Genomic DNA, 25,527 nt, shown 5'->3' with positions numbered 1-25,527 from the left:
CGTGCTTGGGGATGAGGCGGAGCAGAGGTGAGTTGGGGTGGGGAGCTACCGCACGGCTCCCCAGCCAGGGGGGCGGGGAGCTGCTGCAGGGCTGGGGGGGGAGGAGGAGGCGCAAGGTGGAAGTTTCACCTAGGGCGCGAAACTTCCTTGCACCGGCCCTGATCACAGTCGTCGGTAGCAGGATGTGATTAATGGTCCTGCAAATCTGAGTGAATGCAAACCCCACGGTGAACTTCCCAACTCCAAACTGATTTGCGACTGACCAGTAGCAGTCTGGAGTTGCCAGCTTCCACACAGCAACCGCCACATAATTCTCCACCAAGAGGGCAGCTCTCACTGTGGTGTCCTTGTGCCATAGGTCAGGGGTGAGCTCCACACACAGTTCCAGGAAAGTGGCTTTCTGCATCAGAAAGTTTTGCAACCACTGGTCATCATCCAATACCTGCATAACAACGCGATCCCACCACTTGGTGCTTGCTTCCCAAGCGCAATGGTCCACCATGTGCAGCTACTCTGTGAATGCCAAAAGTAATCTGGAATGGTTTCTTTCCATGGCACACAGCGGGGCAGGCACCACGGATTCCTGTTCAGATTTGCAGCTCATAAAATACAGCATGATCAGCCGCCTTGTGTTCATAACACTTATCACAAGACTTGAGAGCAGTGCTGGATTCATGATTTCAGGTGGAGATGATGGGCGCATAGTTTACAGGGGCTGTTGAAAATGGCGTGAAACATAGTCAGACACCCAGAAAAAACTGCATCATGGGTCAGTGAGCCCTCAACGATGATGCACTCTGATCTATTCCCCATTCTCACAACTCCTAGCAGCAGCAGGTGGCAAGTTGCACAGTGGGCTAGCTACCCATGGTGCACTGCTCTCTCTGTCAATGCTAGAGAATGAACTGTGGATGCACTCTGCTGACTCAGGAAGCATTATGTAAACATGTGCAAGCAATGTTGTTATTGCAGTTAATGATTGTCGGCGACACTTGTGTCGACTTAACTCTGTACTGTAGACATAGCCCTAGACAACCTAATTCCATACACCAACAACACATTTTTCTATGACAACTAAAACAGATCACCCCAAAGGACTGTTAGCTTTCTCTCTAACCTTATATTCTGTTAAAATAAACTTTTATTCTACTATGTTTTCCCCCATAAGATGATTTGTGTTTTGATCTTTAAAAATATTTAACCAAGTAATATGTCCTAATCAGATGAGCTGACATTAGCATCAACACCCAAAGGCAACTGGCTGAGGATAAAAAAAATGCTACTCACAAAAGCATTTGCCCATCTAATCTTTTGTATACCATCAGTCTTCTTCCTGTGCTATCTAGGTAGTGATGTTTACCAAACTAGTTTTGAGTTTATCTACCAGAAAAGACTCACTTTATCAGAAAATAAATATAAAATGTTTTATAGTCCTATTTTCAAAAATCTTTGGAATTTTTTAAAATAGCATAATTAAAATAAAAGATCCATCAGAAACAAGTATATATAAAACAATACAAAAATACAAATTTTGTTTTGTAGAAAAGCATTATATACAGGTACAATACATATAAGTGCTAAGTCCTCAGTCTCAGCTACAGTATTTGAAGATGCATTTTCTGCACTACGATTGGACATTGAGGCCTTTATCCAGCTGAGGAAATTCTTCTACTTCAGCATGAAACATCAGTTCTGGAAGAGAGAAAAAACAAACAAACAAAAAAACCAGTATTTTTTAAATGCTTTAGTGAAAAACCATATAAATTATTGCTAAATATTTCCTCCTGCATTTCTCCAAACTTCCTCTTCGAGTTGTCTTCTAAATAATATCACCAACACCAGGGCCATCCCTAGCTATTCTGGGGCCCAATGCAAGCACACACACCCCCGGAAGGCCTCCGGGGAGGGGGGGGGCTGGCACCAGGCCTCTGCTGGGGGGGGCGGGGGCCGCTGGCTTGGGGAATGGGGGGAACCACCCCCTAGCACTCACCAGTGGTGTGGCTGGGGCCGGGTTGCTGCACTTCCCGCCGCCAGTGAGTGCAGGCCCAGCCCTGCTGCAGTCCTCAGGGGAGTGGGGACGGGGCTGGGGCAGAGCAGGGAAGAAAGAGGCGGAGCAGGGGCGGGGGTCCTGGGGAAGAGGTGGAGCGGGGCTGGAGCAGCACGCAGCTGTGCAGGGCACCAGGTAATTTGGTGCCCAAAATTTCCTGGTGCCCTACGCAGCTGCATACTTTGCGTATGGGTAAGGAAGGCCCTGACCAACACCTTGATAATGGCAAGAGACATCCCTGTCCCCACCAAGCTGCCATTGTACTAAAAGCCTTAGTATGATGAGGAATGTTCAATGCCAGCAAACCACACACAGCAGCATCCTCCATTTGGACTAGTGACATTATCAAAAATAGAAATTGCAAAATTAACTAACCAGCCAAGTCAACATTAGAAAGTTTTAAAAATTACATTAGAATCAGAAAGCAGAATTCAATTTAGAATATTATCAATTTTTATCTAACTGGCAGCACATTTAACTGAGGAAAAGCCGGATCCACCGCATTTGTTGATGCCCCTGCATATGCTGTTTCAGATGGTGAATGAAGTATGAACTTGTTAAACTGTTTTTGAATAGTTTTGAGTTTCCTTTGGTCTGTTTGAGATAGTCCTAGGTGAACCTTTTCAGAATTTCTCTCTCAAAACTTTTAAGGCACTGTCCTAGTCAGTGGTTAGAGCCTCAGGGCGGGAGGCGGGGAGCTGCCACAGGGCTCTCCACCCCAGCTCACCTCTACTTCCAGGTTAGAGCCTGGAAACACAGAGGATTTCTGGGCCAGATCATGCCATCGGCTCACCTTGGGCAAGTCAATTTCACCTCTTTGTGCCTCAGGTTCCCCACTTCTAAGGCGCTTTTCAATAATGCTATTGTATATTGCTTGTAATCCAAAGATTTTAAAATCCAGCTGGATTTTTGAATTTCAACTCACCCCCCAGCACGTATGAATGACACCAGGAAAGGGAGCAGGGGACAGCAGTGGACTGAGATATAAAAAGTTGTCAAATAATGTTGTAAAGCAGCTTGAAGAAATATTCTAAAGCTCCATAAACCTACAAAATATTATCAAAGAGGATTTTTTGTGTGACATCAGTTGATATGTGATTGAAACCCATGCAATCTACATATTCACTGTAGGTTCACTTGACCATCTGAGCTGTGCTCGGTACAAGTCTGGGAGGAGTGGTAAAGGTGGCATTAAGCCACCTTTTGGTTCCTGATCCTGGCACCAAAGGGTACTAGCCCTGGTCCAAGATAACAGAGCAGTATCCAGGCACCGCACCAAACAGACAAGGGGACTACGCACTGCCCCTGAGCTCTGGAGGTCCCAGTACGTTCAAAGCCTGCAAAATTTGAACTGAATAAGTAATTCAATCATCACATAATAAATGACGCACTATTGCTGTGTGAGGGAGATTAATGGGCCTGTATCACTGGATGGGGGGGGGCGGGTTTGAGGGTGTAGGAAGGTCTAGGTAAAGACTACTCCTGCTTTTCTTGTCTGTTGAAAAGAGTTTGCTCCCCAAGCTGTATTGTACATACATACAGCAAATGTCATTCGTGAAACGTGCACTTTAAAACGTAATATAGTTTTCTAATATATAAGCAGAGTACATAGTTTTCAAAAAGTTTGAACTTTGTTAAATCAAAGTCATGCTTCCCTCCAAACGGTACAATATTTCAAAACTCATCTTATTTTGCTTTAGCCAGGACAAATTACTGGTTAGGTTTCCTTGTTTGTTTAAAACACCTAGGGGTAAAATTCCATCCTACAGCATTCAAAAATGACATTATTATTTCCTCAAACTTAAAAAAAAATCAGAAGAGACCAACAAAGGACAATTTCATTCCAAGAAATGAATTCTTTGGAAAGTTATGCGTATTCAGAGGAAGAGAGAGAGAGGAAGAGAAAAAAGGATTATAATAGAAATGTTTTATCCTTAACTATAGCAGTGATACACTTCTAAGGACCAGTTCTGAACACAGAACAAAGTAGATCTGGGGGAGTCAAAGGAACAGTCTCCAAATTTCTTTTAGGCTTAATGTCCCATACCTTCACTGTGATCTAGCTCTGGTCGGTAAGATAAGAAGAGCCAGGATAGCCCAACTAGAAGAGCAACCACCAGATTCACCACAATCCATGGATGAAGAATCTGTTCCTCTGCACCTGCAGTCCTGAAAAAAGCATTAGATACTTATTAGAGGACAGATAGCGAGGCTTATCCTGGTGTGTATATATTATTATTTTAACAACTTCTACCATGTAGCACTCTGGCAGCTAGATGCTTTAACTGGAGAAATTAAAAACACCAAACAAAAACAAATACTGAACAACAAATGTTTCTCACAACATGTTCTAAAGGTTCTGGGGTCTGAAGAGCTGCAGAGGAGAGTGAACGCCAAAGGCTATGACCCAACTGAGAAGCCCCACTACCTATCATGGAGTGAGTGTTCAAGTTAGATGTCAACACCAACCCCCTTCCCTAGCTGGAGACAGAAAACAAAGAGTAGGATTAAATGTCAATTGTCATCCTGGCAAAAGGTTAACAACAGGGGGCCTCAAGGTTCCATACTAGATCCAGTGTTGTTTAATATATTTATTAATGATCTGGAAAGGGGAATGAGTAGTGAAGTAGCAAATCTGCAGAGACAAAGTTTTAATTATGATTGTGACAGAGTGGGATATGTCTATATCAAATTACCAATTCTGTTTTTACTTTGTGTTGAACACTTGTCTGAACTTGCCTAAGGGCTGTATTCCAGACAGCTGTCCTGCCTAGGAAAGGAGTATGACACCTTGTTGAAGGACTGTTTCTGAGAGCCATGAAGACTGCAGACTGGGAACATCAAATTTGATTCTGTCTCAATTACTGGCCCACCCTCCAAGAAGCAATGGTCTTTCTACACAGAGGCCAATAATTCTGCAGTATCCTCTTGATCAGTCTCTTTTTATGACACTTTTTCCTAATTTGTTGAAAAGTGTGAAAAATCAGGACAGAGGGTGGGGGGTAATAGGAGCCCATATAAAAAAAAGCCCCAGATATCGGAACTGTCCTTATAAAATCAGGACATCTGGTCACCCTGGTTGGACAGAATAGATAACCTCCTCCAAAAATGACACTGGCCCTCCACAGATTGATCTGCATAAGGAAAGAAAATGTGCCACCTCTGTGAGGTGCCATTTCAGTTTGGTCACTTCCAAAACAGAGGCCTCAGGACTGAGCCAATCAAGGTGTATAAAGGATACATTTAACCATTAGACACAGTGAGCCCTATCATGTGAGTTGCTAAACACCCTCAATTCTCAAAGTCATCAAGGGCTCAGTTTAAGGTCTCAAATGCAAAAATATTAAGACAGGTTTAATATTGGGAATCTTTTAGAACACTTTTAGATGTGTACTATATGACATCATTAAGCCACTGTTAATTAAACATTCTTACATGGTCTGTGTCATAGAAGGGGCAAGAAAATGTTAAAAAATAATGCAATCTAGATTTCCTACCAGATGCTCCCATTCTCCGAAGGTGGTGTATAGAGGTTGATTCTGTCACTTGTCATCTGCTGGCTCAGAGACAAGATGAGAGCAACAAAGTATACTGGGAGAAATGGAAAGAAATTTGCAGCTTTCACTAATTTTACATAAAACACTATCTAGTCACAAAATAATGATTTTTTACCTTGCTCTCTCTCTCCCTCCACCCCACTGTCTCCAAAGTCATAGAATGTGCTGCTCACTTCCACTGCCCAGTCTTTTTCTCCAGCACTCTCCTTAACTCCTCAAATCTGACTTCTGTCCCCTGCATTCTACCATCCTGACCAAGGTCACTAACAACTTGCTGGCTAAGTCAAGGGGATATGTCATTACTCTTGCTCTACTTGTTACATGTGCTGCATTCAAAATGGGAGAAAATAGCATTACAAGGGGTAAGGAAGAGAAAAAGGATTCAGAAGCACTAAAAATCCCATCACTTATTCCAAATTTTTACATGAGACTAGTTAGTAAAACATTCAGCTCTTTGACCCTCCATTTTTATCTAACAGACTGAAGTGCTAATATTTAATACAGTACTGTAATTTTTTTTTAACGCAGAGAACAATTAGGGATGAAATTTCCATTAACAGTAGTGGAGATTGCATGTTTAAACTCAGCACTGAAAATGTATGCCAAGATGCATAAAGGCTGTAATTTTCTGCTACTGAATGTTATGGTCTGCTGTATACTCACTGTCAGGGTTCCCTCCCCACTTTGAACTCTGGGGTACAGATGTGGGGACCCACATGAAAGACCCCCCCTAAGCTTATTTCTACCAGCTTAGGTTAAAAACTTCCCCAAGGCACAAATCCTTCCTTGTCCTTGGATGAGTACTGCTGCCACCACCAAGTAAGTTAGACAAAGATTTAAGGAAAAGGACCACTTGGAATTCCTGTTCCCTCAAAATCCCCCCAAGCCCCTTCACCCCCTTTCCTGGGGAGGCTTGAGAATAATATACCAACCAAATAGGTTAACAAAGTGAGCACAGACCAGCCCTTGGGTTTTTAGGACACTAAAAACCAATTAGGTTCTTAAAAGCAGAACTTTATTATAAAGAAAAAGTAAAAGAAGCATCTCTGTAAAATCAGGATGGAAGGTAATTTTACAAGGTAATCAGATTCCAAACACAGACGATCCTCCTCTAGGCAAAACTTTAAAGGTACCAAAAAAAACCAGGAATAAACCTCCCTCATAGCATAGGGACAATTCACCAGCTAAAACAAAAGATAATCTAACACATTTTCTTCCTATTACTTACAATTTGTAATCTTAGAGGCTTAGTTCAGGTATGGCTTTGGGAGATGTATTTTCCGTGCCCTGATTCCTCGCTGACTCGCAGAGAACAAAGGAACACAAAACAAAAACCTTCCCCCACAGATCTGAAGTATCTTCTCCCCTTATTGGTCCTTTTGGTCAGGGGCCAACCAGGTTATCTGAGCTTCTTAACCCTTTACAGGTAAAGGAGGGATTTTATGCTACCCTTAGCTGTATGTTTATAACACTCACAGAAAGAGGCTATGGCTGCTGGATCCAGGGTCAGGAAGCCTCGCACTGCTACTGATGCTTTAGCCAAGTCAATCCTGAACAGATATATATATATAAAGAAATGAAGGTTACTTATTTATAATCAAAGTTCTTCAAGATGGCTCTGTGTATGCACACTTACGGGTACTGTGCCACCTTGTGGTGCCCTGTGGTAGAACATTCTTCCAGCAGTGTAAGAAGCAGTCTCATGCCCCACCCCCCGCCTCAGTCATAACGTTCTGAAGCCAAGGCTGTATAGGGGTAAGGTGCCCTCATCACTTCAGTTCCTTCCACCACAAAGCCAGAGAAACCAAACAAACAAGGACTCTGACAGAGAGAGAAAGTCTGGTGGGAAGTTTGAATATGCAGAGCGATCTCGAAGAACCTTGATTACAAGGAAGTAACCTTAAGTTCTTCTTTGCATGGTTCTGCATATTCCCTCTTAAGGGATAAAGCGATAAGCAGTGCTGAAAACTGACCTAGAGCCAGAACAGAGTCCTAATTGAATAGAGACTGTAGCACCGCTTTACGAAATCCAGTGCCTTTCCTAGAGGCCAGGTTCAACGCATAATGTTTACTGAAAGTCCAGGTTGCAGCTCTGCAAATTTCAGCAACTGGCACCTGCCTAAGACAAGCGAAGGAAGAAACCACAGTGATAGAATCAAAGCAGGTACAGGAACTTTTGCTAGTGTGTAACATTCAGCAATAAATCGTTAATCCATCAAGATATAGTTCGGAAAGAAACCATATAATCTTTTCAATTTTTAGCATAAGACACAAACAATCTTGATAATTTACAAAACCTCTTAGTTCTATCTATATAATAAGCAAGGGTCCTTCTGGCATCCTCCTTATTAGAACAAGGCCTCGGGGGAAACCAGCAAATTAATTGTCTTTTTGATGTGAAAATCAGATATCACCTTAAGTAAAAGCCTGGGATCAGGTTGGAGAACTACCCTGTTTATGAAAAGAAGTGAAAGTTGGATCAGCCAAAATGGTATTCAGTTCACTCACTCTGATGGGGATAATGAAAGCCATCTTGTTAGATCAAATGATACAGAGAACACTCAGCAAAGGGTTCAAAGGGCAATTTTACCAGCATGACCCATGCTGCATGGGCAGTACCAAATTAAGATCCCAGGAAGGGACAGGATCTCTGAGAGAGAGAGAGAGCGAGAGAGAGTGTGTGTGTGTGTGTGTGTCATCTGATAAACCTTTAGACTAAACACAGAACAAACAGCAAAATTTCATCAATTAAAAGTATGATATGCTGAGATGGCTGCCAAATAAACTTTTAAGGATGATTCAGATAACACTTCAGGCTTCAAGTATATTAATTATTCCAGAACACAAGGAATGGAAGCAGATACAGGGGAATCAGGTTTTCCCTTCATCGATGCTTGAAATCTGGTCCAATTTAAACTAACAGCTTCTAGTGGACTGTTTTCTAGAGTTAACTAGTATGTCCTGCACAGGCAAAGAAAATGACTGCTCAGGAGCAGACAGAGTCAATGTCCAATCACCCACGCCATCAGGTGAAAAGACTGTAGGTCTGGGCAAAAGATCTTTCCATCCTGCTGAGACAGCAGGTTTGGAGACAGAGGAAGACACATAAAGACTCTGCTGTACAGTTGCAGGAGATTGGTAAATCACAGTTGACATGGCCAACCCAGGGCAAAGAGAATCATCTTCGCCCTGTTCTGATATAGTTTTCTTCCTACCTTCTGGATCAATGGAGAGTGGGAAAAGGCCTTACATTAGAGTCTTTCCCCAGTGGAGAAGGAAAGCATCCGACAGGGATAGACTGTTTCTGCCCGCTCTGGAATAGAAGAGGCAACACTTTTTGTTGGACCTCATTGCAAACAGATCCACATATGGGTGACCCCAGCTGAAGAATATGGTCTGAACCAACTGATACTTCAAGGACAATTCGTGCACTGTCTCTGCTAAGTCGATCTGCAACTACATTGTTTTACCTTGCCAGATGCAAGGCCACAGGATAGACATCAGGAAGGAGACACCAATACTATAGATTTACAGTCTCTGCACACAAGAGCAGAATGAACACCCATGCTTGCTGATGTTCTACATTGCCGACATACTGTCTGTCACTACCTGCACCACCCTCCCTTATAGGTGAAGGAGGAAGTCTTGAGGGCCAAACAAACAGTTCTCAATTCCAACACACTGATGTGCAGGGTGTCTCCTAATAAGACGAATGCCCTTGAACTATCAGCTGATTAAGATGAACCCCCCTAACCCTTGCTTGAAGCATCCAACTTGACTATCAGAGATGGATCTAGGAGACTGAACTATACACTTCTGAACAAATTGTTCTCACTGACCACCATTTCAGGGAGGCTATGATGTTCTGAGGTATGATGATCAACATATGGAGGCTGTCCCAACTTGCTCTGTAGACCCAAGACATTCAATGCTGCATAGGTCTCATTCTCTGATAACAAAACGAGTAACATAAGTAGTGGCTGCCATAAAGCCCATGAGACCCAAAAAGAATTTTATTCTTTGAGTAACACACCTCTGAAGTCTTTCATCTGGTAGAAAAGCTCTCCCTTCCACTGAGTCTGGTATACAGCTTGTACAGGGAATCCTTTCAGTAGGTCAGAGAATTGACTTCGGGTGGTTGAGAAGAAGTCCAACAGCTGAAAAGAGATTAGTTGTAAAAACAATATGGCTTAACAGGTCCTTGTGTATAGCAGCTTCAGTAGCCAATCGTCCAAATGAGGGTAAACAAAAATACCCTCATTCCTCAAATGAGCGTCTATCACAGGGAGGCATTTTTTAAAAATTCTGGGCACTGTGGAGAAGCCAAATGAAAACACCTTGTACTAAAAATGGCATCCGGCCACCATGAAACAGGGGTACTTACAATGAGTGACAAATCAATACAGGGAAAAAATGAGTCCTTTAAATCAAGAGTTGTGAACCAATTCGTGACTGAAAGCGAAGAGATGTCAACATAGGGAACCGGAACTTCCAAATGTGCTTGTTCAAGTTGCTCCAGTCTCGTATCGGATGAAATCCCTCCTATCCTTCTTCCACACCAGAAAGTAATGGGAATAAAAGCCATGACTCTGCCCCCGCTCCAGTATTTGGGGACCTCCACAACTGCTCCCATCCAAAGTAATTTTTCTAAGAAGAATACCCTTGTGAGAGGGGTCCCTGAAGAGTAAAGGATAAGGGAATAATGGGGAAGGATGATCATCAATCTTTTGAATTGTATGAGACAGCTCCTTTCTATAATCTCTAGAACCCATTGGTTCGACATAATTTGTCTTCATGTGTTAATAAAGAGGGCTAGCCTCTTTCCAAAGAAGGGGGCTGACTGGTCCTGACTGGCTGGATCTTGATTTTAATCATCTTGTCAAAATTAAGGCTTGTTGTTTCATGATGAAGGCGCTGATGAGGAAGTGGATTGTTCAGATTTAGACCTCGGGCTGAAAAAGGCTGTCTCTGGAATGCTGCAGGTTGTTGATATTTTTCATGTCTCTGACCTGACAAAAAGTAAAACCATGGTAGAGCTGTCTCTGGTACTGGAAAGAAGGAGTAGAGGGTCTACTCCTAGCACAGGAAATCATACCCAAAGAGTAGGCAGTCGATCTCATGTCCTTTAGTTTTTCTGCCTGCAGAAGGTGATCCAGAGGGTGGTACAAGGAGAGCCACAAATCTCTGCACTTTTCCTCTATCTTCCCCCTGGAAAGGATCCAGGTCTGGATCTGAGACCAGAATGCACCAGGGATAACAGCAGATCCAGAGAGAAGAATGGAGATCCAGCTCTTTGTGAAGACCCTGTATGGGGTCCCAGGAGGAAGCAGCATAAGGTGTTCCACGAAAAGACCAGCAGCACTTTCTGACCACTTCTTCCTTGACCACTTCTTCCTAACAGGAGACAAGGGAGAAGTTCTTGGAACCAGGATAACATGCCTCTTTTTGGATGACTTGTGTTTCACACTCAGAACTAAGACGTGAACTGGAGCTGGAAGATTAACTTGGGCTGCCATGGTGACAAAGTTCTCCAGAACTGAGGATATAGCCGGAATAGAGCCAGGAACTGACAATGGATCTGACAATGTGGACAACCTCAGATCCAACATTATAAATAAATCCATCTTCCTTGTTACTGAAGTCAGGTCTGGAACAGATCTCCACTTTGGAACTGTAGAGGCCCTGTCAGAATCGGAGGGATCTGATAGTTCTAGTTCTGATGCCCAGGAACCGGCACTGCTAACAGTGACCATTTAGTCTCTATGCCCCTCTTTCTTCAGCGCTGTGACAGACTGAACTAAAGGTGCTGATGGCCCAGATTCTGATACATCAATCAGTTCCATCTTCCTGGATCCAGAAGTGGAAGTCAGAACCGACTCTGTTCCATAGGAGTTCCATCAGGGCCAGGTAGCTGGGACGAACGAGATACACAACCAGTGGCCAAACTCTCTCTCAACCTCTCTTCCAGAACAGGGGCAGTCAGATCCAACCACATGGCACTTGCTTTGGACATCTGTAGCCTCAGGGGCTTAACGGTGGTAATCTGCAGGAACCAAACCAGGCCCTGACAGAGGTTGCAGCTTCTTGAAGCCATTCAGGTCACAGGGGCAGAGACTGGTCTCTTAGAGCTAGGATCCAAAGCCTGAGTGGGTCCGGAGGTTTTAGCCTTGAGAGCTTCCTTTAGAAAGAGGAAGAAGAAGAAGTGGGCTGTAGTCCATGAAAGCTTATGCTCTAATAAATTTGTTAGTCTCTAAGGTGCCACAAGTACTCCTGTTCTTTCTTTAGAAAGAGGAGCTCTTGCAAGTCTCCCTATCTTTACGGTCTCTGGGAATAAAGGTTTGGCAAATCAAACACTCTGTAAGAGACAGTCCTTCTTCCAGGCACTTAAGGCACTGCACATGGTCATCGGATAGTGGGAAGACAGCCACGCAGGAAATGCACTTCTTGAGACCTGGCTTCCTCTGTTTCTGCATTTCCTTCATAACCCAGAATCAGGAAAAACACAAACTCTACATAATTAGCTAATACTAACTATTCCTAAGAAACAAGAAACTCCAAAGAGACCGGAGTAGTTCACATCTGACCAGGCATATGGTTGGAAGCAACTGAGGTGGTGAAGATGCTCCTCTCCTATATAGCCTTGCCCTCAGAACACCAGTGACCCTGACAGGAGAGGTGGGAGGCACAAAAGAGCTCTAGCTTACACAGCAAGAGGAAGGATCTACCACAAGGTACCACAAGTGGGAACATACAGATCCACTCAGGGAAGAAATGCGTCTGACAAAGTGGGTATTTACCCACGAAAACTTATGCTCCAATACGTCTGTTAGTCTATAAGGTGCCACAGGACCCTTTGTCGCTTTTTACAGATCCAGACTAACACGGCTACCTCTCTGATACTTCAGGGAAGAAAAGCTCATTTAACACTGTACAAGGAGACAGTAAATAACTGTCTCCTTTGGTACTTTACCATTCTGTTATTTTTGCAAAACGTATGTGTATGCATCTGCTACATTCCCTTAATGTAAAAATATATGGCATATATACATAGAAGATAAATCTTCTTTGTCAAGGTAGAGCAAGGTAGAACTAACTGCAGCAAATGAAGCAATCTGTAGTACATCCTATCACAGGTGAGAAAAGTGCCACAGAAAGAAATTTTATGACTCTATGACTTTAGAAGGGGATGTATGGCATACAAATTATGTAAGTTATACAAATGAACATTTTACCTGTCAAAGGCTGAAACTGTGCTGATAGCCAACAACAAGTAAAGGAAACTCTGAGCAGGATATGCTAAGGCCTTGTACTGCTGTAGCAGGTTTGAGAGAGTGGATAGCTGGTTTCCTGCTAGAATGTATATTACAATAATGTTCCACACAGCATAGCCAGCAAGGAAGCCATGAGAAAAGAGTCCAATCACCCTAAATGGATAAGAGATTGTTAGAGTTTTTGTAAATAGCTGTAATCTCAGCAAAAGTTCATGGTCCAGATTGTCATAGAAGCTAAAGCTCCGTTCCATCTCTGCCAGGACAGAAGGATTGTTCCTTACATATAATTTTCTAGCAATTTGTCCAGTCTAGTTTAAAAAGTCTCAAGCAATAGGGCTTCCACCTCTTCCCTTGAGAGACTGCTTCACAGCCTAAGAGGTCTTATTAAGGAAATTTTTCCTGATGTTCAGCCTTTTCTCTATCCCATTACTCCTATAGTTATAGGAGTTGTATTCCTTTGCAATGCTCTAAATAATTCCTCTCCAAACCTGATGTTCATACTCTTCAAATATAGAGGCTATGAGCACTCCTCCCTGCTGTAGCCCCCCAATTCCATTTTAGTAGTGTTTTATCCAAACTATATGCATCTTTTTTCCCCCTAAGTCAGTCCCTCCAGCCCAATGATAATTTTTGCTGTTTTTCTCTGAACTCCTTGCTAACGTATTGCCCAGAAGTGAACACAACGTTCACACAGTACAAATACACCAGAGCCAGATAGAGAAGAGCTATTATTTTCCTGCTCCATATCATAATGTCTCTGCACAGCCAAAAATCACACTGGCCTGTTTGCTACTATATCACATTGCAAACTCATGTCTAATTTGATTTAAATTTTGCTCCTAACTCTTTTTCAGCATTACTAATTTCCAAGTTTTCCCCTCAGGAGCTATGTATTTCTCAAATATTTTCTTCCCAGATGCATTACAGTAGTTATGTATATCTCATTTTTAATCTCTTTCCTCTGTAGGTCCCTTTGTATTACTTCTGTCCTCACTAACATTTGCACCTCTTTCCACTTTGGTTTCATCTGTGAATTTCAAAGAGTTTATTACTTCTTCAAGATAATTTCTGATGATGTTAAATAAGACCGGACTTAACACAATCACTAATCACCTCATATTAGCTCATTACACTGCTATTTATCATTACATTTCCCTTAGGATGTTACAACCTCTTTTCAGGCTAGTCCATTTGCCTTTTTTCTACAAATGGTACACTAAAAGCAGCTTCTGAATTTAATTCAAACTAAAAATCTGTTCTTTTCTAAAATTAGACATGACACATTTATGGTCTCTCCTACAGTTTAAATTCTGGCTTCTATACTTCAACTTTCCCCCCTGCCTCTCAAAAGCAGGCACTCTCAGTCAAAACAAAACAAACTATACGATAATTTGCTAGAGTGCGGAGAAGCTTTAGGCCTAGTCCATCAATAGAAAAGCTTGCAGTTATTCAGTTCTGCACTCATCCATTGTTTGTTGAGTGTGTCCAAAGAGATTAAGAGAGACATTTACAAGGTAGATAGAAGGTGTTCACTTCAAAAGCATTCCCTAGCCAGAGAGAAAAAGAAATGGATTTCACACAAAAGTCCCTTTTCTTTCATCAAAATATTGACCTATCAGATACCTGAAACCACGGTGCACTGAGAGTGCCACATCCCTAGTGGTCCATAAAGCCTTTACATCCATAAATACATCAATGTTTTCTGTGGTTTTAACCAATTCTGTGCGGTCAGCTGCCTGGAAACGCCCTGAAAAGAAAAACAACCTTACTCAATCATGGAGATTATTACTACTTCCTATTATTTGTATTGCAGTAATACTTTGCCCCTTGTCTACACTAGAAAGTTTTATTGACATTCTGCTACCAACATAGCTATTTCAGTAGAATGCATTTACATGAGTACCAGTGCAGTGTGTCCTCAGGATCAAGTTATATCAGCAAAGGACATGCTGCACTGTAAGCAGGAATCCCAGTGTCTCCCATATCACCATCAGGCACACTATCAACCAGGAAATGTTTGCATTATATTGTGGGATATCATCACTCCTCTCTGGGAACTGTGGGAGTTTGGGATCAAACCCATAATCCACTCTTTCATGCTGTTTTTAAATCCCTCATTTCTTGCATCCAAAACCATAGATGCTGCACAGACCAAAGAATCTCTCTTGTCTATTTTACGGATTCTTTTATATTTGTGGAATCTTGGTAACCCATCATATAAAGGGGATACTGAGGAGTGGATGATACAGACCGTGAATGAAAGCAACCAGCTGCTGTAGATATTCATTGACTAGCTGTTCACAGGGGAGCGGTGGTTCTTGGCACCAAGTGGTGGGACCAGACTGTGATGCAAACTGGGATGACCTATAGAACTTTTGGATGCAAAGGGTCACATTCCTGGAGTTGTGTTCTGAGCTCACCTCAGTCCTGTTGCACAGACACTCCAGAATGAGAGCTGCTTTAATAGCAGAGAAACAGATAGCAATCACTTTCTGGAAGCTTGCACTCCTGGATTGCTATCTGTCAGTAGACAATCAGTTCAGGGTTGGAAAATCGACAGTGGGGATAGTCCAGCTGCACAGGATTGTGACTCTGAGCAATGTGTAGGAAATAATAGATGGATTCTTCCCTAACTGTGGTGGGGTGATAAATGGAACACATATCCTGATTCTGTCCCCTGCTCCTACCTTACAGCTGAGTACATAAACAGTGACAATCCCCAAGATGTCCTGGCAGAGTACCATGGAAAGGTATCCTACCAGGGTGAGAGAAATGTTTCTCACACAGAAATGTCCAGAACTACTCACTTGTTACAGGGGAGCAGAAAACTAAAGATAAATGGTCTTCTCTGCAAGGGGCAGAAGGCCCCTGGGACTCCTGGAGAGCCAGTGAACCTGTCCATATCAAAACCCTCCTTCCCTTCCCAAAGCTACCCACACATTGTTTTTAATTTAAACTGATTGGATGCAAGTAGTAGGATTTGGAGTTGAAATCCTGCATCCAATCAGTTTACAATGGATTTTCTGCAAAATCACATACACTAGTATGAATGCTCACTTACTGGGTTCTGTGTAGCTTACAGTCAGTGCAAGTATGTTTTCTGTTTTTAACATACTGAATTGTACTTGGTTATTGTCAAGCATTGCCAGCAAAAGTACTGAGTATATATTTGGAAATAGTTTTGACAGCTTTATCCTGATTCTCTGTTTGTATTACTTAGAGAATTTTTCACTTGACCAGAGCTCAATCTGCCAGTTCACACCCTGGAAATAAACTGGTTATTTTAAAACAGAATTCCTTTGTTCCCTGCCCATGCACAGTCGGCTGCCAATTTGAGGCCAATTTTAACAAAAACAAACCTGATTTTAAAGAACTTAAATGTTTAAATTCAAAAATTCGCATGCTTGTTTTGTTAAAATATTATGCTTGCTGTTGAAGAAAAAAAATCCAGAATACATAACGTTGTTGTTTTAGTTAAATAAAACAATTTAAATGTCTGTCTGGTGATGTTCTCCTCCTAATACATCAAGGCAAGAAAATCTTCCAAATATTAATGATTAACCTGTTGAATTGGAGATAGTTCACCTCTCAATGACTTCATAAATATCTGCTTCAGTTACCTTTGGTAAATGAAATAACCAATCCATTTTCTGATTTAGCTGTAAAACTAATCTGAAAAGTTTTCAAAATAAATCACTTTAAAAATGTATAGTGTAGGTTTCATTTTTAGAAAGTACACATCTATCTCTGAGTTGTGAAGAATATGTATTAAGGTTATAACAACCAACAAGAATACACTTTTATGTAGAAATCCATGATTAAATCGAGTCTTCCTGACTAGTGATTTAAATCAAATCTACCCGGGCTCCACATATTAGTGGCACCTCTTGGGGGAAGTGCCAGACTTTTTGTTGCCTTCCTTTTTCTTCTGTAAGCTTACTGCAGCTCCTTCCCCTTTGCCTGGCATAGGCCCTCATCCTTGCTGTGTCCCCCTGCTTCTGCATCTCCTTTGCAATATCAGTATATACACATCTTGAATCCTGTGGGAATCCACAGCTGTGCCTGTACAACTCCATCTGCTTCACAGACTGAGGAAATCCAGGACCTCTTTCCTGGAACAGGTAGCAGCACAAGGTTTAGTTGGAATCATGCTTGTACAAGAGTGCTTGAGGAGGTGGCAGGCAGGTTAAGAGGTATTTCGAAAACATGCTGGCAAATTTAAATGGGAGGCAGGCTTCCAGTCACTGTGAGCCCTGTGCAGCAGAATTCAAAAATTTGACCAGAGGGGTCACTGCTGCTGGGACAGCTGCATTGTGGGCTTGTTGCTGGAGGGCTGCATTTGCTGGTACAGATATTTCTGTCTTCTCACAGGCAATTTGATTGCACAACTATCAGGGCCGGCTCCAGGCACCAGCCCAGCAAGCAGGTGCTTGGGGCAGCTAAGGGGAAGGGGCGGCACGTCGGGCTCTTCGGCGGCAGGTCCCTCAGTCCCTCTCAGAGGGAAGGACCTGCCGCCGAATTGCCGCTGAAGAAAGCGGTGTGGTGGAGCTGCCGCCAAAATGCCGCCGATCACAATCATGGCTTTTCCTTTTTTTATTTTCCACCGCTTGGGGCGGCAAAAACCCTGGAGCCGGCCCTGACAACTATACTGGTAGAGGTGTTATGTTACTTGGTGAACTGGTTTAATTTTGCCAGCAAAAGTTCAGGGCTTTGTTGGGTGGACTCAGTTTTTAGTGTGGATGTATGCAGAGCTGTGCTGAATAAAGTTTTGCCAGTAAAACCTTCTAGTGCAGACCAGACTTTAGAAATCTCAATCAGGATGAGGGCTTTGTTATGCGGGGTGCTGCACAGGGAGGAAGCATTTAAAACATTTTGGTCCTTATGTTCCATAATACTTACCAAGACCCCAAAACACAACTAGTTTCAATAATAGCTTCAGAACAACTACAGTTTTCACTTAAAAGAAAAATGCTTTAGCATCCCATTTTGTCTCCCATAAAAACCCCTTTCATCCCTCTTCCTTTGTATTCAAAAAAAGTATATGAACCTACAGGCCTTCCTATAGTATGTTTTCCCTAAAATTTCTCACCAGGGTAGCAACACTGAAAATACTAGCTAGATAAATCTCTGTCATCTTGACTTGCTCTGAGCAGGGTCAGATTGCTCTGTGATTAAAAAACTAGTGCTTGTGGGACTCATGTCAAGATGAGTGCAATAGTAATTCTTGCTTTCCATTCATTTAACTTAGGGGAGCGTGACATTTTCAGACAGAATGCTCTACTTCAGAGTACACAATGATATATTTTAAGTCAAATTACACATATGCAGAAATTTGATAACTTTAAAAATACACCTTTACCCCGATATAACGCTGTCCTCGAGAGCCAAAAAAATCTTACCGTGTTATATCGAACTTGCTTTGATCCGCCGGAGTGCACAGTGTCGTGTCCGTCCCCCCCCGAGCACTGCTTTACCATGTTATATCCAAATTCGTGTTATATCGGGTCACGTTATATCAGAGTAGAGGTGTATACATAAGGCCACATGCTCAGGTGGTTTTAATGTTGTAACTATTTCTGCAGAAAAACACATCTGGACAACTTCTCTTTTTTAACAGGACAGCATTAACTTTTTCATTATTATTAACATATCTGAAGTTACAAGAATGAGAAATTACTTACGATTTTTTTCAACAAACACCTTGCTCACAGGCTGGCTAGCACCAGTGGGAACAGCAAACACAGGTTGCTGATCTGGACTTTTTGTTTGTTCATCTTCAATAATGTCCTCTTCCTCCACTCCCAGTTCATTGGAACATTGCATTTCTGCTGGCCGAGTCTTCCTATCATCACAGGATATGTGGAGAGAAAAAGAAAAAGAACAATGTCTAAAGCTTTAAAGACTTAATGCTCTAATACTGTAAACACATAAGTACATGCCTAATTTTACTGGTATGAATAGTATGGAATACTCACCTATAAAAAGTTTCTTCTGCGTGCAACTGCTTGTAGGATTAGAGCCTAAAATTCTTCTTTACGGAAGCATAAAATCACCATCATCAAGCAAACCCCCAATAACTATTATAATATTTTACTTTTGTTTTGTGACAAACCACTCAGGTGGGAAAAGAAAGACATGAAAAGATTATTGTAATAGAAAGAATGCAGAAGAAATAAGTTAAAGAAAAAATCTAAAGAAATTGAAATACTTAGGCAGGAAGAGAAGCAAAAGTGTTTTAAAGGAGCAACATTCAGAAGCTGAAGGAAAGTGGAGATAAAATAAAGAGCAAAAGTAATGTTCTAACAAAGTTAAGAAATAAGAGTGAAAGTTCAAGAAAAGCAGAAATCAGATGATTAGGTTAGATCTACACTACAGACTCCTACCAGCACAGCTATGTCAGTCAAGGGTGTGAAGAGGTATGATCCCTGACTGCCATAGTTGTGCTAGCTGAAGTCCCTAGCCACACTTTTACTTGTATAGCTTGTTTTATTTGTGGGAGGTTGTTTCACAATACCAGTGCAAAGCACAGTATTGCTGCATCCACACTAGGATCACTTTTGCCAGTGTAATAGTGGTATTCCTATACCATTAAAGGACTCTAGTATAGATATGGCCTATGTTACATATTCTGATTTATTTTTTAATGTATGTGATTTAAGTATTGTATTTATACTATCATGTTCAAATTGTAGTGTAGATTTGAAGAAAGATTAAATTAATAAATTGCCAAAATGTACCTCAATATTTCTTAATACTAAATTCTTAGCATTCACTGTGACCATGGATTAAAAAAACAAAGTTAATCCCTGACCCTGCAAAGATTTACACACACGCTTATCTTTGCACACTGAGTAGTTCCAGAGACATCATGTCATTGCAGGATCAGGGCCTTAAATACTAACATATATTAATACATTATCATAGGTATTCTTCGACAAGAATTATAAAGCACCTTAGAAGCTCTCACTTTGTTTTTTTTCGATGTTTACGAATCACTGTTTCTTCAGAGGGCTGGGGATCCATGCCATTTCCAGTCTGAAAAAAGGATGTGTTGGGCACATTCTGCTGGGTGAAAGAGGTCTCAGATTCTGAAGATTTAAAACAAACCACAAAAATAATCTAATCTGCAAGCTAGTACAGATTAGGAAATGTATGCACTGAGACAGTTGTATAACTATAATGCAATCATTGTGAACAAAAAGCACCATGTTCGGAGTTTCAGTTAATACAAAATGTTAACACAGGATTATCTATAATTCTCCACTTCCAAAATTTGATGTTTCCATTAATCTTGTGACAATTTTTAACCTATTTATCTTTTAATATACTTTTAACAATTTAGGAATTGTGATTGTGTGCTGCAGTACGGTGCCAGTAAACTAAAGTGTTACATGTTTTCAAAGTAACACCTCCAAGTGTTTCAAAGGCAGCTTTCACAGCAAGGACTGGTGTGCTGTTTGTCTCATTAAAAATATTAAATGTGGGATCAGCATTGGAAAGCAATTCTCTATTTTTCACTCTAAGAAATAATCAAAGCTCTTACATTATTTTTTTATGATCACATAAAATCAGACCACCATTGGTCTTGAAATCTTTTAGCAGATGCAGACACCTCAACGTACTTGCTTTTGGACTGAAAATAGCTACTTGAATAATACAATATCCTACAAAATATTACAAGATTTCTCTAATTTATTCCATTGTTAAAATCAGCAAATATTCAAATACAAAAACTAGCAGTAATGAAACACTGGAACATTAAATATTCAAAACTCAGGAAATTCCAAAATATAAGTTTCTACTAGAATACTGATTTGGCCCCAATTCACATTATATATGCATATATTTTATGGCATAGATTATAAAATCTAGCAGCAGTAATAAAATATGGCTCATATTTAACAAGATAAACGGGAATAGAAGATACTACACAGGTGCAAGTCGGCAGAGTTATCACTCCAGTAGAAACCTGAACATCTAGAATTGCATGACGCTTGAGTGTTGGATTTCTCAACCTAATGCTTCATTGATATGAATTTTCACTCACTCCAAGGATTTACACCAGAGATGACTTTGGCCTGTCATCAATGCAGATGGACTTATTCTAATGGTTTTAGAAATAGAAACTTAAGAAGTGGGCTAGCAAGACTTTATGCTGCCAAGCCTAATTCCATCTTCCATCCTTTCTGTCACTCTCCACATACCAGGAGGCATTCTCTTCTTCTTGCGTTTCCTCTGAGGTGGAGCATCCTGAACCTCAGGAGTTAGAGGCTCGCTACTCTCAGATGGCCGACGGACAGCTGCGTGAACAATACCCTCTGAAAAGCAGAATAAAAGAAAAAAACCTCAGTTCAGTGGTAGCGTGAGCCTTCCTGGGAAGGCAACCAAGGCATATCTGCACTTTGTATTTCCTTCTCTGTTTAGCTACTAGGTGGACCATGTGGAACACACTTTATGAACAATCCATCTCCTCTGTGAGATGTTAAAGAATACCTGACAATATTTAAATCTATTACAGAAACAGGCATAGTAGTATTTACTTGGATTTCTGTTGAGTCCATTCAGAATTTAGAGCACTTAGTAAAATGACCAATTTGAAAAGCATCTCATGGCTGTGGATGACTGTCCAGTCTCAAGGACCCAAGCAACTGAGGTAACCAGAAAGGGAAAAAAATAGCAAGAAAAAAATTCAAGCAATTTTTCAATGCTGTATCAGCACCTGCTGCTCTATCAGTAACCAGAATGGAGGGGGAAAAGCCCAATGACTTTAGTATTCAGACTATAATTCTAACTAATACCGCTTCAGAATAAAAAAATCATAATGTATAAAAACTGTGACAGATATGGCAATTTCCTACAATATCCTTAGGAGATCTTATTGAATTACATTTAAATAGCTTTGGAGTCCACTGTATTATAAATGCAAGTTAATGTATTATTGTGGGATCGTATGTAACTTTTCCAGGGGAGAGACATGGACAATGCAAACCCTGGGAAACATTAGGCACTTCAAGGACTATCTTCAAAAATGTAACAGAAAAGAAGAAACTTTCAGGACCAACAAAGTTAAGTGGGGGTTTTTTAGGAAATCTATGGGGGAAGGGGAATGCAAATCCCCACGTCAGGACCTAACCTTTTGAAGCTACGCCCTGAGAGGAGAACCTCTGGCTCGTTGATTACCTATTCATGGTTTCTGAAGATCAAAGACTCAGGCTATATAAAGGAAAGGCTAACTGATGCATGGGGTGCTTGTTCTGAGGAAACAGCTGTTAAGAACTTGTAACTACAGAAAAACCCCATGGTGGGATTTGAAGAACTGCTCATGTCCCAGAGCCCTTGCTGGAGTTTGGGGTGATCTCTGGTAAGTTTATTAGCATGCGTGTAAGTTCTTTTATTGTTTTTAATACGTTTTCTCTGTAATGCTTTCACTATAAGAATATATGTACTTATTTATATGTTTGTAGCCTCTGAGGAGAAAGCAAAGCAGGCCTGCTTAGGCAATCTGATTTGCTGGGGAATTCGTAGTGTAGGGAGAGAACTTTGCAGCCCAGAAAAGCCCCAGTCAGGAGGAAGACAGACACAGGTCTCAGCCCAAGAGAGGTGATGGCTGGGGAGCCAGAACCCTAAAAGTGGGTGCCCTTGCCGGACCATGATGGGGAAATACAAGTGCAATTGCTTTGAACTGTGACAATAACCAATGAAGATGAATGAGCCAGAAAGACTAAAAGTTGCCCTGTTAGGAATGGTAGGTATGAAATCCAAATTGCTATTTGTCAGGAGATCAGCTACAGTACAGAGTTCCTCCAGCAATCCAAGTATATCTTTCACTCCTGGCAGCTTCTTACCCAGTGCATTTTTTCCTTTGGGCTTCTTTCTTTTTGGACGACTAAGTGGAATTTCATCTGTAGGATGTAAAATAAAGGAAGTAGTTACACACTATGGAGGAATCCATCCTCTCTTTCTAACAACTCCACCTCAACCAGAAAGGGGAATCCCTTTGGAAGTGAAGAAGATTGGAGTTTCCTAGCCCCCTTTTTACACAAGCCATGACAACCCCCATCAGCAGAGGAAAGAGAAGAAAGAGTAAAGCAAGGAGTGGGGAAGTAATAGAAAATAAAAAACCTCGCAGACTGCAACATATGTTAAAAACACACACATAGGGTGGGCTTTAAAAAAAAGGAAATTATAATAATGATGCAACATAGAAAAAACTTCTCATATAGAGCATAGTGTCCAATTCTGGTCACTTCACCTCAAGACAGATATAGCAGAGAATGAAGTCCAGAGAAGGGCAACCGTGAGATGGGGCCTGCACAACGAGTGACTTTAAAGACTCTTCTCTTTTCGAAGCTAAATAACTCTCCTCTGAAAATAAGGCCCCTTTAAAGTGTCTCAAATTGACCACTCAACAGCATAAGGCACTTTCTAAAATCTTGACCCATGTACACACATTAAGCACAAAATAAATAAATTATAATAGTTAGCAATCATCTTTTAAGCAAAACATTAAAGTGCAGGCACTAAACTTTAAAAATAGGATCAACTGAAGTCAACAGGAACTGTTAAACAGAAGTATATCCATGCACAGCACTTACTACTCAACAAACTCACCTTGGCTTCCACTTCAGATCCAAGATTTTGCCATTTAAGTTAAATAAAAAAAAAAAAAGTCAGAAAGGAATATAAAAAGAATAAGAATGTTAGTTTTGAATCAGTTACAACACAGAACTGTGTTAGAGCTCACAAAACGATTGGTTTATGGGGTCACAGAACTTACACATAAGAGCCGTCCACCTCCCCTGAACCCTAATTCTTTTTATAAACATTTGAATATGACAAGGTTGAGGCTGCTTAGCAATAGACAAAACAATAGTCTGTTTGCTTCTTGTGACTATGTACAGTTTCTTGATTTGTTAGCTGTTCATGAGATTAAAACTTTCATTTTACCTGGTTCTTTAATTGGAACCGGTCTTACTATCTGACAAAAACTAATGGGAGAAGTTATATGACAGTGAAGCAAGCAGCTAACAAAAATATTCAGACTCCTCAATGGTGTTTATGAGCTACTATGTACATATGTCTTAAGGCACTGAAGAGGATTTTCGACTTAACAGACCATAACAACTGCCTTTCCTATCATCAAAATCTATCTTGGTTCATGGATCATTGAACCCTCAGAACCATAACCTTTCCATCTTTTGCATCAATATGGTATATATAGATTTTATTATTTATACCACACTCAAAAGTACGGTAGGCACCAGGCTGATTTAAAGAAGTCTCTGCCCCAAAGTGCTTGCAATTTAAAATATAGACGAGAGACAGCATTCAACAGCAATAAACAATGAGGCAAGGGCCAGGAAAGGAGAACAAGGGGTTGAAAATAGAAAAGTTACTGAGACTGAAATAGTTTTTAAAATCTTTGATGCATTTTTCCCCCTCCAAATGACAGAAGCAATGAGATATTATGAATTAAACTGTTTCCCAATCTATTTACAATATGAAACTTCTTTTGTACTATATGATTGGAAAACAAGCATCCGATACCCCAAGACCTTTGGAAAGTCAAAGGAGGAAGTTACACATACCCAAATACTTACATTTTTAAGGTACTTTTTAAAAATTAGTAAAAAAAAAAAAAATTGTTTGCTGCTAAGCTAAAACTTACATAAAAATGTTAGTCTATTGCAAATTTTTGTGATGAAATACAAAACTAAAATAAAGCTAGGTTTATAATGAAATTGCTGACACAGCCTTAACCCTAGCTTCACAAATGTAAGTTTAATTTTATTTTAAAACTTTGTTTAGCATAGAATTGAAAGCATATTTGTCTCTTTAAGACACTTAGCAAAATCTCACTGAAGTCAGTGAGAGCTTTATGAGATTTTTGTTGAGCTAATTTTTCTTAATTTCACATTTTTCAAGAATATTCCCATTCACAAAAATTACCATATTTCATATAATCAGCTAATCTTACCTTGGAACTGGGGGAAGGGCACGGGGTGGGCACTGAAATAAAAAATCTTCCATCAGTATGTTATGAAACCATCTCCCTTCTAAGCCCTTGCTAAGCCATTTCACAGAAACCAGCTCATTCCAAGCATGACCGACACATCCAACAAATATTAAGTCTTCTGAAAGGCGATTCTGAACATCACATACATAAGCAAATGTACACAATTGCATTGAGATCCTTGGATGGAAGGTGCTATGTAGAAAAGTAAAATAGTATCTAATACACATTTGATGTCAATGCCTAAATTCTGATATGTGCTGTATTTTTGAGAGATACTATAGATCAGGGGTTCTCAAACTAGGGACGCCTCCAGGGGTCACGAGGTTATTACATGGGGGGTCACGAGCTGTCAGCCTCCACCCCAAACCCCCTTTGCCTCCAGCATTTATAATGGTGTAAAATATATTAAAAAGTGTTTTTAATTTATAAGGGGGTCACACTCAGAGGCTTGCTATGTGAAAGAGGTCACCAGTACAAAAGTTTGAGAACCACTGCTATAGACACCTCAGAGGCATATGTAGCTGTTCTCTTTAAATATTTTTACTTCTCTTATAATAAACTACACAAACAGGAAAGTTAATTCATCACTCCAGTCAGTTATTGAAAATATTATCTACAAAAACACTGCCAAAAATT

The 25,527-nt window shown here is 40.8% G+C and overlaps 1 protein-coding gene across 1 annotated transcript; it reads right to left on the bottom strand.

Moving 5' to 3' along the window:
* Window positions 1-1,410: 1,410 nt before the first annotated feature.
* Window positions 1,411-25,118, bottom strand: TMEM237 (transmembrane protein 237). The gene is given in 12 exon segments (XM_054044773.1): window positions 1,411-1,692; window positions 4,095-4,216; window positions 5,545-5,638; window positions 7,081-7,154; window positions 12,837-13,028; window positions 14,499-14,622; window positions 18,557-18,717; window positions 19,843-19,963; window positions 21,080-21,193; window positions 22,721-22,777; window positions 24,853-24,895; window positions 24,897-25,118. Coding segments are annotated over 12 exon segments (1,392 nt in total). The 3' UTR covers window positions 1,411-1,624.
* Window positions 25,119-25,527: the final 409 nt, after the last annotated feature.

This window comes from Malaclemys terrapin, chromosome 11, assembly GCF_027887155.1.
Source record: "Malaclemys terrapin pileata isolate rMalTer1 chromosome 11, rMalTer1.hap1, whole genome shotgun sequence".
In the NCBI taxonomy this organism is placed as follows: domain Eukaryota; kingdom Metazoa; phylum Chordata; order Testudines; family Emydidae; genus Malaclemys; species Malaclemys terrapin.
Note: the sequence above shows the minus strand (reverse complement) of the source record. Positions and strands in the feature narration are given on the sequence as shown.